Source organism: Tachypleus tridentatus, chromosome 3 (genome assembly GCF_004210375.1).
Source record: "Tachypleus tridentatus isolate NWPU-2018 chromosome 3, ASM421037v1, whole genome shotgun sequence".
NCBI classification, from domain to species: Eukaryota; Metazoa; Arthropoda; class Merostomata; order Xiphosura; family Limulidae; genus Tachypleus; species Tachypleus tridentatus.
Genome location: NC_134827.1, coordinates 85350403 through 85363508, shown reverse-complemented (window position 1 = coordinate 85363508; position 13106 = coordinate 85350403). Strand labels below are relative to the sequence as shown.

At 30.3% G+C, this 13106-nt stretch overlaps 1 protein-coding gene across 7 annotated transcripts in view; it reads left to right on the top strand.

The window, feature by feature from the left end:
- The window catches only part of LOC143247390 (xylosyl- and glucuronyltransferase LARGE1-like), a 61944-nt gene that overhangs the window by 42677 nt on the left and 6161 nt on the right, over window positions 1-13106 (top strand). For 5 of the 7 annotated variants that reach the window (XM_076495387.1, XM_076495389.1, XM_076495384.1 and 2 more), the window contains exons 9-17: window positions 2641-2736; window positions 3853-3882; window positions 5940-6098; window positions 7167-7268; window positions 7869-7956; window positions 8421-8545; window positions 9402-9557; window positions 10143-10249; window positions 10528-10725. In XM_076495387.1, the coding sequence (XP_076351502.1) occupies window positions 2641-2736; window positions 3853-3882; window positions 5940-6098; window positions 7167-7268; window positions 7869-7956; window positions 8421-8545; window positions 9402-9557; window positions 10143-10249; window positions 10528-10725 (1061 nt within the window). Of the gene's footprint in view, window positions 1-2640; window positions 2737-3852; window positions 3883-5939; window positions 6099-7166; window positions 7269-7868; window positions 7957-8420; window positions 8546-9401; window positions 9558-10142; window positions 10250-10527; window positions 10730-13106 lie in introns of all 7 variants that reach the window. The other 2 variants (XR_013026539.1, XM_076495388.1) reach the window with 2 other exon arrangements.

Below are 13106 nucleotides of genomic sequence, written 5' to 3'. Positions count from 1 at the left end.
ATCTTTCAGTTTCAGATGAGATGGACAAAATTGTCACTCAGTATACATTTTAAATCCAATGGCTGTGAAAGATTGTCAGAGTGCAGAGATTTTGGTATAATCATACTGAGCTGATCAAAGTCACTGAAAACATGTTATTTTCACCTCCTTTAACCACTCGCACCACAGTCTATCAGTCAGTAGACACTAAAATGTCATCACATGAGGAATGCTTAACATTGCAAGTTGTACTATCATTACAAATGTTCTACAGTCCTTGAACGTTTTATTAAAGAATTCCTAATTATTGAGGACCACCTAGATCTACAAGTAAGCACAGCCCTTCTCAGGCCTTCCCTCAACACCATAGTAGAAATGAAAGGACCACCTGGAAGGGGTCACCTCTTTTAACCACTTGCACCATTATACAGCAATGTATTGTTTGTCAGTTAATCAGTAGACTCAAATGATGTTGCATAAGGGACACTTAACATCACAGTTTGTGCTATCGTGACATCAATAAAATGTGTACATGCCATGAATCACGAGAAGAATTATACACTCTGTAGAATACAACACAGCATGACACATAAGTTTGAAAAGCATGAAAAAATATGTTTACCACTCTTAATTTTTGTTTTATTTACTCTTGAAACAATTCTGTGGGGGGACCCTGCAAAAGTACATCTAGAAGATACTCTTTGGTCCTTCAGCTCAAACAAGGACAAAATTGAAGAGCTACTGCAAAAATGGACAGTGAACAATGTTCCCTTAAAGCTTACAAGTTCATTTTTTGTGGAACTGCAAGGACACTATCTGGGTACACAAGAAGAGTGTTCATTCAACAGCAGAATTACATTCAGCTACTTCATGCAGTGATCACAACAGAATTGTTGCAATGTTGTACAACACTGAAGTATTGATTACATTGTTGTTATTTTGGTGTGTTAACAATTGGCATGATACTTGGGAATGGAGAAAGTCGTGTTGATGACTCTACATTATACCTGCCCCTACACCTACACAATGTATTGCAAATCTTCTAATGTCTAAGAAGTGCTTCGAGCAAGCCACATGCTGATTGCCTGTGATTCCATCAAGTGAATCTGAAAGTAAATCAGTCACACTAAAAGTTGGTTCGAAAATTTATCTGAAATGTTTTGAGGATGATTCAAATTACTCCAACATTGAAGGTATTACTGTTAAAATTTGGGAATGTCTGGTTTGAGTGTATGAAAGCAGTTAAGAAGACTGTCAATTCAAGTTGAGGACTGAATTCTTGAATTCTGAAGTGTCATAACATACCAGTGATTGTGAGTAAAGAACATATTTTGAAAGATTAAAGCAGAGCATTGACTGTGTACTAGTTAAATAACTGTGAGCTATTCTTCTGATACTGAAGCCATGCTAGCTTTAAGATATGAATATGGAAACATGTTACATTTTATGATTAAATAGTGGTGAATTTACTCTGGATACATAAGTATTTAGTGTTTTGTAATTGTACTCAGAATTACATAATAAACTGTGGAGATAATTCATAACATGTACTATGTCTGGTTATACACCATGTTCCTTCATTAGATAACCATATTAACATAATTTGTTTGGTATTTTGTTATGATATAGTAACTTGGAAGGCACTCAGACAACTTGACAAAGGATGTTAATGAAATTGCAATTTTCTCGCTTACTGGTGGAGTACAGCAATGGTACCCTCAATTTTGTCTGTTGGCCATGATAAATCAAAATAGTAATTCTCTATACATGATTTTCTTTCTTTTCACAAAACCCCTCTGCACCCCTCAGCCACTGCATTGAAGAGATTATTAGCAACAGTGATGTGTAAAGAAAAGTGTTTGTGTATTTATCTTTTCCACAAAGTTTATAATATTAAAACTTCTTCCCACTAAAATACTTGATAATCAGCAATTCAACATAATTTTTTACTAAGCCGATGTTTTTTTTGTGTAATGGAAGGAAAGAAAATATCTCAAAATTTCTAGTAATCACAAGGGCAAAATTTATCTTAGATAAAAATGTATTAATTTTTTCTGTGAATAAAACTTGTTTAATAATACACTTCTGGTAAAGCTTTATTCTGCTGGGATTAATTTTAAGATACAGTGATACTTTATTTTATACGTAGGTATTATGTACTTGTGGAAAGTATTAGAAGTAGATAAAGTTATGTGAAAGGTTTTAGTTTGTAACTTCTTTTGAATTAAAAGCTGTTGCTGTTAATAATGTTGTCATAGAGAAATGATATTCTAAAAATAGACAGAATTATGTGAAAGGTTTTAGCTTATCTCTTTTTAAATTAACAGCCATACATTTTTTGATGCTGTTGGTAACTTTGTTATTTATAAATAATATTCTTGTAGTCTGTTTGCAAATAATAGTCATTAGTCTCACAACTATTAAGTTTTTAATTGACATGTACATGTGTGGTTTAGAATATACATAATGCGACTTCATTTCCCTTAATTCTGTATTTTTTACTGAGAAATACTTTTAAATCACAAGCTAATATAATATTATAGTTCTTAAAGTATTTTATTTAAAGTTCCTCTCTCACTGAAATTCATATGAATTTCAGTAATATAAGGGTTAGTAGTATATATTAATGTTCATAATACAATTTTTACTCTCTGAATTCAGGATATAATAAATGCTGTGTTAAAGCAGCATCCATATTTGATTTATCGTCTTCCTTGCCAATGGAATGTGCAGTTAAGTGACAACACACTGAGTGAGGTGAGTGGTGTTGTTCAGCTCTTCTAATTTAGCTGTTTTAATCACCATTTAATTGAGTTGAAATCTTCTAATTTAGTTGTTTTAATCACCAGTTAATTGACAACACACTGAGTTAGGTAAGTGTTATTTTTGAGTTCTTCTAATTCATTTTTAATTACATTTTCCTTCAGCTGAATTTTAAGCCATTTCATTTCTTTTTGAAATGCATTGAAGGTTATTGCTATAGAATTGACCTTAAAAATAAATATTAGAGATGAGATCTAAACATTTTCTAGTTATTTCCTTTACATTTCATGGTTTATTTCAACTTTTTTTTTTCTACCAGAAATGTTTCCATTTACTGGAATTCACAATGACACACAATAGTAAATGTATCTGCATATAACATTTATTTTGTAGGATAGCATACAAGCATGCCATATGCCAAGCAGTTGTACTGAGTATAGGCCATTGGCAAAGGTACCCATGATATGCTTTAATTTGGTTCATTGTTGTAAAAGTGTCATTCTCTGCTAAATGTGAAATGTTTGTTCAGTTGCTTATCTTTATAAATTTGATCTCTAGGGTGCCCAGCTGGGTTTGTTTTATTTACCACATTTCTTTAATGTTGGTTCCTCACAAACTTTTGCCAAGATACTAAATAAATGAATAACTTCTTTAAATGTTGATATAAATGGTATAACTTGGTTTTAAACTATGCAAAGGTAAAAGGAAGATCCATTGGTTAGATAAATATTATTCTACAGTTTTATCAAAATGTATTCAAAGAGTAAGTGGACATGTATATAAATGTATTTCATGTTTAACCTTTTCAGTTAGATAGAGAATATGTTAACATCCATTCCTTTGTACTTGATTTTAATTAAAGTTTTTAATATTCTTATGAACTGTCTGTAGAATATGAAAGTATTATATCAGTTTTAACAAAGATAGTGACTATTTCTTGTTATAAATGTACATGTTATCAGGTATGAACATTTCTGGCATAACTTTATTGTCAGATAAGCATCATACTAAGTTATGCCAAATAAGTGTATTGAAAACTTTTTTCAGTGTATATGTATGTATTAATTTTCTTATACTCTGCATAATCATTAATTTTGTATACTGTTACAGCTGTGTTATACAGAAGTTCAAGATTTAAAGGTAAGTTATTTCTAAAACACGTGAACTGTGCATTTTAAAACATTTAACAGATGTACAAAACCTTCCCAGTTTGGAAGTTATTGTGTTTCAATTTACAGATATAATTACTGAAAATGTACATTTGGTCCAGACTTTTCCTGTTGACTGTTAAGAACAAAAATAAACTATGACTTCATACTCATAATAAAATTTATAAAATTGTCCAAAATACTAAAATAACCAACACAACCATCAACTTGCCAAGTTTGTTGTACAACTTAATTCACTATTGTTTTCCAAAAATCATATTTGTGGAAAATTTAGTTTTCTGTAATTTGTATAAAGTAACCACATATATTTGAAAATTCAAGTGTCTGTGTAATAGCCATTCTTCCAACAAAATCAATATGGACAAGGTATGTTTTAAAGATTTTCTGGAGTACAAAAATTTAATATTTTATATCTAAAACACATAATATTAATTATATAACCTTAGATCTCTCAATAAAACATTCAAAAGCTATAACAGTCTGTTTTTTTTCCTTTATTTCCTTTTTCAAAATGCATTAAAAACATTTTAAAAATCTATAATTTTGAAGGTAAATTTGATAAATTAATGTGTTTATCATGATTGGCCATTGTATAATGTATTTCTCTCCATTTTTGAGTTGGGACAATAAATTCAGTTTTCGTTACCATAATTTTTAAAACTTGCATAGTAAACTCTCAGTCACACAGAAGGTATTGCATTTCTTACAAACGTTTCATGGACTGTTAGAGAAATTCACATTTATTTGTGGTCAAATATAAATTATTTAACTATATTTTGGTCCTTGAAACCACAGTTTGCTGTAACCTGGGTAGTGGTATACCTGTAACCATGATGAAATATTTGGATTTATCATTTCCATGTTGTTATGCACCAGTATACAAATGAAGAGATATTTGATAGCATATCTTTATTTTTATTATTGTTTGGAATTAATTGATCCAAGTATTTCATGATGTTGGGTAAACATTGGTTCAAAAGTACAAACTCCTATAACCCAAGAACTTTCAAAAGATGAAATGCTCTACATCAGAGGCATATTGGGAAAGTTTGCCTCTGATTACAGAAGGTTTTTCTCTTTTAAGTACCTAGATTATAGGGTTTTGTTTTTTGTCTTAAATTAATCAAAGTAGTGAGCATACAGCAAAGTTAAATATGTTAGATTAGTAAGTTAGAAACTATGGCTCTTATTTATAAAAACAAATGTATGAAAAACTTTTTTTTTATTATGTTTTTACCATATTTTCTGATTACTGATTAAAATTGTAAAGATAACATACAAAATAAAGCTGAATACATACACTAGGGTTGGATGACAAAATAATCGAAAGAGCTGTTAATTGATACCAACATTCTTCTCATTAATATGGAATTTGTCTCCAATGATCAGACAATGCAGCATTAAGATGATGTTTCATGATCATCTGATTGTTGAGATGATGATGTTAGTGTTGAAAGTAGTTTAGTTTCAAGAACTAATCAGAGAGGCTTAGTAACACTTAATTTGTTATCTTTGGTGGCCAACATCTTCTTTGTATTAAAGTCAGTGTTTAACAATGTTAGCAGCATGGGGGTGAATAATGTGGACTAGGTGTACCCTCTTCGTAATTTATCACTTCCATATTAGGGACGTCTTTTGCCATCACTTGGAGTTGGCTAACTCAATTACCATAATGTGGTAAACTGGAAACTGTCTGGTGGTGTATGTTATACTTATTTCGTGTTTCAGTTTTTGCTCAAAAAGGGGGCAATAAAAACCTCTGAAAAAGGGCACATTTCCATTTTTTTCTCAGCACATCTCCATTTTTTTTTTCTGAAAATAAACTTTTGGCTTTTAACTTAAAGACAAGTATTTAATTAATTATTACTTTCCAGGATAATGTTATCTGAAATTGTCTTTTATACAATTTTTTTTTTAACAGGTACCTTCACCTAGTGTATGTTTGTTGCATATAGTAAAGTCTCAAAAGACAGTCTTTTAAGCATTACAATTGCAATTTAAATATTATGTTAGCTTATCTTTTTGCAGGTGATCCACTGGAACTCTCCAAAAAAACTGAAAGTGAAAAACAAGCATGTTGAATTTTTCCGTAATCTTTACCTAACGTTTCTTGAGTATGATGGCAACTTGTTAAGGCGAGAGCTGATAGGTTGTAATAATACCAGAAATACACACCTGCAAGACGTGGCAAGTGGTTTTTAAATTTTTTATACGTTACTTGCAACAATTGTCAAATGATATTAAAATAGCACTTTTTTTTTCTCAAATATTATTTACATATATGAAACTATTTTAGGTTTTAATTTAAATGCTTCTATGTTTGTTTAGCTCTAATATATATTAAAAAGAGCTGCTTTTGGAACTCATTCAAACTTGACCTAAACCTGTTTGAGTATGTATGAATGCTGTCTCCAGGAGGGTCACAGGGGCTAGGGCCTACTCACTTTGCATTCCGATTTTGCACCCTCACATTTATAATGTATTAAAAATATATATGTATATATAATAAATGTTTTAATTTTTTAATCAACTCTAGAGTCTGCCATAAGTAACAAACTGAGTCACTGCTTATAAAAGCATTGCTTCAGTGGAGTGATATGTAAACTATGATTTATGCTGTGTTATAAGTTCTGCAATCTAAGGATATAGAACTTTTATTACTTTTCTATAGGAACTCGTAAATAGTCATTCTCTCTTGATGTGTTTTGTGTGTTTCAAATGCAGAGGTGTTCAACCACATCTATTTTAATTCCCATCTCTTTTATACATAGAACGTATTTCAGTACATAGACTCAGATATACACTTGATGTTGACAATTCACTGTTAAATTATTTTATTTTGTTACTCTTGGTTGTTTGTGTGCTTGTAGAATGCTATTGTTATAAGCCTCTTTTTGTTGTTGTTTTAAATTAAATTCCATTAACCCTAGTTTTTGTGTGTTACCTGATGATGCCACCTAAACCTGTTGAAACATTGTGAATAAAATAAACGAAAGTTTTACTACATACAACTGAAAAATTTGACTGAAATTTAAAAAAAATGTAGTTCTTTTCAATAATTATTTATGTGAATATTTATATACAACAGAGAGCAAGATATCTCCAGAAAACTTCTTTTAAATTTAAAGTGAAGATAACTGAATGATTTTTTTGATTTTTCATATTTTGCTGTTTATTTGTAAATTCATATGCAGCCATAAAATGGTTTTGATCTGTTTTTTTTTTATTTGTTACTTGCTATATTTCATTTCATAGTTGAATGCTATTGATGAAGATGACCCTTGTTATGAGTTCAGAAGAGCAAGAGTGGTAGAGCACAGGACCCACTTGTATTATATTGAATATGATTATGAACCTGTAAGTGTACAACATAAATTATGTTCTAATGAACATAAATAATATAATCAAATAAATGATCTTGCTATATGTTTCTTACCCTTTATACTCTAAAGTTATCAAATGGTTTATTCAATATGAAGAGGTAGCATAAACTTGAGTTGTGCAAATTCAGGCAAATGAGTAAATAAGATATGAAAGTAAAACATAATTGAATAAATTTTGGTTGTATAAATAAGCTAAAAAAGTTAAGTTTTAAATTAAATTTAAAAAACAGTGCTTAATTTGTGGATCAGAATTCATAATCTTCTTTTTTTGTCAAGCTATTTAAATGTTAATTTGTTTTTATTGCTAAACATAGGATAAAATTGTATAAAATGTGTCAAAGGTCAATGGGCATAAGGTAATTTTTTGTTGTTCAACAGAGCAGCATAGTACTGATTCTGTTAAAGATGTCACACTGTTAGAATTGCAAAAATTTGCATTTCTTAATCAATACTACTTTATAAAGAACAATTATTAATAAATCAATATTCTCAATTTTTACTGATCACTTATTGATTTTTGTTCCATATATTGAAGAATAGGCTATTAGTTTATATGTAAATTATTTGTTCTCAGTCACCTGAAGGGAATGATGTCACTCTTGTAGCTCAGTTGTCTATGGACAGATTGCAGATGGTAGAAGCTCTGTGTAAACACTGGGATGGTAATGTATCTTAATTTGTGATGTACCGAATATCTGTATTACTATTCATAGGTAAACAAAATTAAAGTTTGTGTCATCACTAACTATGTGTTTGATGCTTAGAATCTACATTTGTACAACTTAGACACACAATATTGAGGTGATATGTGATAAATGAAGTTGTAAAGGCATTTGGGCATTCTATTTTCATGTTTTTGTGGGGCATGAGATAGCAAATACAGAGTTATTATGACTTTTGTTTATGACTTCAGGCATCAAGTATTTTTTACTTTCAGAGATTTCATTTATTAAAATTCTGTTTCCTTGGTACAATTAATTCTTAACAAATATTAAGTATTAATACATTTGTTAGTTTAAAATTAGTTTGTTATATTCATGTGTTTTATGTATATATATATATATATATATATATATATATATATAATGTATGTGTATATCTGTGTTTAGAATGTAATATTTTTCAGGTCCAATCAGTTTAGCTCTGTACATGTCTGACTCAGAAGTCCAGCAATTTTTGAGTTATACTCTGAATTCAGAGGTCCTTCGAAATCGCAAAAATGTTGGTTATCATATTGTTTACCGAGAAGGGGTGAGAATGTGATCTTTTATTTTAGAATAATAATTTTTATTTTCTCATTTAGTATTGGAATGTAATGAGGCTGTCATATTGTTTACTCTGATGAAGAAATGTTATTTGTCTTTGGACTTGTACAAAGAAAAGTTTAAAATCTGCCTCTGATTTTGTGTATCAAGAATATATTTAATGCACAGTGATACATGTTTTTAAAATATCATTGCTTTTAAGTTCTTATATTCTATCATAAAACTCAAGATTAAAATCAGTCAACATCTGATAAACTGTTAGAATTCTCAGTATCCTTGTGGAATGAGAGAGAATTTTGAAAAATATATCATATTGGCAATAGGCTTAGAAGAGTAGGGCTAAACATAAATGGCTTTTTTATTTCATTAGAAGATGTTAATGTGATATTCCATATGAATAATTTTTCAATTATTACAACTTCTATCACAGTAATGATTTTTAGCTTTAAAATTAGTGTTAAATCATTTTTGTTAATAGTTCATGAGAGAAAAACAAAAAGTTTATGTATCATGTTACATTTTCACATGATGGATGTGTTCAAGTAACGTAAATGTCAAGTCTCTACAAATTGTTACTTATCTGAAGTAACCTGTTCAGGTCTGTTCAACATTTTTAGTTGAATGTTATATTGCATCCTGAAAAATTAAAGCATGGTGAGAGATAACAGAATTTGGATTTTGGAAATATGATTTTTGGTTTAAGAATTATTAAAAAAAGGAAAGTAAGACATTTTTTGACATTGGCTAGATGTTTTATGACTTGTAAATGAATTCAACTGTTTATTTAATCTAAAAGGTTAAACAGTCTGTGGCTTCTCTATGTTTGTTTGGTTTTCTTTCAGCCTTTTTATCCTGTAAATCTTTTGAGGAATGTGGCCTTACAACAGGTCACAACTCCTTTTGTTTTTCTCACGGATATTGACTTCCTTCCTATGTATGGATTATACGACTATATGAAAAAATCCATCTCTGCACTGGGATTAGAATCTTCCAAGAAAGTTAGTTGTTATTTTGTTGTACTATTGCTGTGTTAGATTCTAATTGCTTGTTGTATAGTGTAGCATTATTTGTTGTGATATTGAAACTGAACAGTGTAAAAACTGAATTTATATTTTAGAATTGTTGTTGAATTTTTACTGACTGATAAAGTCATTTTTTTGTATGTAATAACAATACTTTCAACAACATAAAGTATTCAAGCCTCTACAGTTCATTAAAATAATCAAGTATACCCTTGAAAATGATGTGAGTAGTGTATTAAAACTAGTCAGGATAATCAACTTCACATTTTGTAAATTTGTCCTTTGTTACTTACGTTGTGCACATAAAGCTGTTGACCTTTACAACAATTCACTATGATATTCTTTGCTTTAGTAATAAACTTGTTTTTATTCAATCTACAACTGCAAAGTAATATAAACAGTAAAAATTGCTAATTTACATTGGGCATATGCTAGAACTTTATCAGGTAAAAGGGGTTTCTGTTACAATGTTAGTAGACAGTTATCTATATTTTATATTTGTAAAATACAATCTTTACAATGTTATTGTAACTTCAATTGTTTAATTAATAATTCTACTAGGCACTTATTATCCCTGCTTTCGAAACTCAACGCTACCGGCTATCCTTTCCTAAGTCTAAAGCTGAACTCCTTTCCATGCTGGACATGGGTACATTGTTCACTTTTCGGTATGCTAATTTATAGTTCTCTAAGTTCCTGTAAAAACATTCTTTCTCTTCAGTTTCCAAACAAGAGCCCTTTTTATTAAATGATGGCATTTTTGTATTCTGTTTTTCAGATAACGAATGACTGATAATATTTAAACAAGAAAAGTTCCTGAAGTAAAATATTTAATATTATAGTCGATTAAACACTATTGTAATATTACAATTAAATTTCAACCATCTTTATGGAACTAAAGTTTGTAATACATAATCATTGCTGTATTATTGATGAAATTCTATAGATATCACGTATGGATCCGTGGTCATGGGCCAACTAACTATGCAAAATGGAGAACAGCTACAACTCCGTACAGAGTTTTGTGGGAGCCTGATTTTGAACCTTATATTGTAGCTTCCCGAGATCTTCCAGAGTATGACAGACGTTTCGTGGGGTTTGGATGGAACAAGGTGTCTCATATCATGGAGCTTTATGCACAGGGGCAAGTAATTAAAACTTTTTAAACACTTACATTGCTAACCTTGGAATCTTGTATACCTAAAATTATCATTATTCAACAGTGGTTAACATAAGCAAAAAAATTTGGATTTTACTTGTAATTTAAAAGTTAATTATGTGACTTTTTCTTTTAACATTTTATTATGTTTAAGTTTGATTTGTCATGCACATTTATTGGGGTAGCTTTCAGACTTCTAATTTAAAATTATTTGTTTCATTTTGTTAAATGGGTTTTGTACATTTTAGTTGACATTTTCTGTTGAAGAGATAGAACTAAAAAAAAACTTGAACAGATATTCATTAATCTCTGTACTAAATGTAGTTAGTTAGGGCCCTCATGATGATGAAAAACCCACTTGAAGTAAAAATGTATTCTAAAGATGTGATCTATAGTATGTGGCTGTTTATAACTGTGACTTATAAACTTATTGATAATGTTAAAATGTAAATGATTTTGTAGTGTTATAGAGACATAAACCACAAAGTCAAATCCATTTCACAAACCTTTCTATCACGTGCTGTCTTTAAAAAAATGTTAGTAACCCTTTCTCTGACATTTGCCATTACATTATTTATAACCAACAGAAAGAGAATATTTTAATTTACTGATTTGTATATATGACTAGTTTGATCTGGTGACAGCATTTGAATTATTTGCTATCACTGAGTATGGGGTTGACCTGGTGAGACTTTCTGTGGATATCGCATATGGGCCCATGGCCACTAACCATATTAACTATGTCAAATGGAGAACATCGAGAGAGCTATTTCAATTTTAACTGTTATAGGACATCGTATTCTTTGTTTGTGTTATTTTGTGTTCTATGTTAAATATTTGGAAAAAATAAAAAATCTAAAAAGTAGTAATAAAGAAAAAAACACACCAAAAATTTGGCTTAACTTTTATCCAGACTTTAACTGCAGAAATGTACAAGATTCACATGTAATAGATTTCTTGTTTTTGTGTACATTTTTTATTCACTATTATGAAAGACCCCCCTCTCTCAGTCTAATTTCACAATGATAGAAATCTTGAAGACAGTTTTGTTGTCAGTTTTGCTACTTTTATGCATTTTTAATATTTATGTTAAGAAAAAAATAAATAAAAGCACAGTTCCTATCCTTTGTTGCAAAAGAGTTTGTATTTCACCCATACAATTGAAAGGAACTAGAGCTATTAAAACTGTAAGAGATAGCAAAAAATGGCACCATTACATCTAAGATATTTTGAACACATAAAGGTTTACTGGTGACTTATGCTTTATTTATAAACCTATCCTCTGAGAATATTAGTGTATTAAATAAGGCAGATAGCAATTCATGAGAGAAATATATGTATCACAAATTTTTCTTCCAATGTTAACGAAAAAGAAACATTAAGAATACCTAATTTAGTATGTTTCACATCCTTTGATTTTGGATTTCTTAATCCAGAAGTTAAAAATAACAATAGTTTATTTTTAATCTGTATTTGCAGTCTTTATATACTCTGCTGGCCAAAATCTTAAGGCCAATGAACATAAAGAAAAAATATGCATTTTGCATTGTTAGACACAACTACTTATTTAAGTAGAGTTTCAAAAGATGAAAATAAGAAAAGCAAAAATAAGAATAAAAAACTTTTTTAGCATTTAATAGGGAAAATGTGAACACTGTGAAATTAGCCTAAATACTAGCTGGTCAAAAGTTTAAGACCATACTAAAACGAAGCATTAATCGGTAAACACGTAACGAAATTTAGTCATTTGTGTTCAAGCATTAGTGCTGTCATCATCTCCCACTGACATCTTCTGTGTTGCATTGGGTAAAAACATGACAAAGGCTAAAATTTTGACAGAGTTTTAACGTGTCAGAATTGTTGAGCCGCAAAAGCAAGGTCTCTCTCACGTACCATTGCTGGTGAGATTGGGCATAGTAAAACTGCTGTTGCAAATTTCTTAAAAGACCCTGAAGGATACAGAACGAGAATTTCAAGTGGTCAGCCCAAGAAAATTTCACTGGCATTGAGTAGGAGGATTTGACGGGTTGTCTAGCAAGACACCAGACAATCGTCGAACCACATTAAGGCCCCTACGGACGCAGAATGCAACTCAAGAACAATAAGATAGCATTTACGAGAGAAAGGCTTCAAAAACCATAAATGTCTTCAAAGGCTACATCTTCTTCCACACCACGAAACAGCTCGGTTAAACTTTGATGAGAAGTGGAAGAAGGTTTTGTTCTCTGATGAGAATAAATTTCACCTGGATGGTACAGATGGCTTCCAACATTACTGGCATGATAAGGATATCCCACCAGATACATTTTCTACACGACACAGTGGAGGAGGTTCCATCATGATCTGGGGTGCTTTCTCCTTCTTTG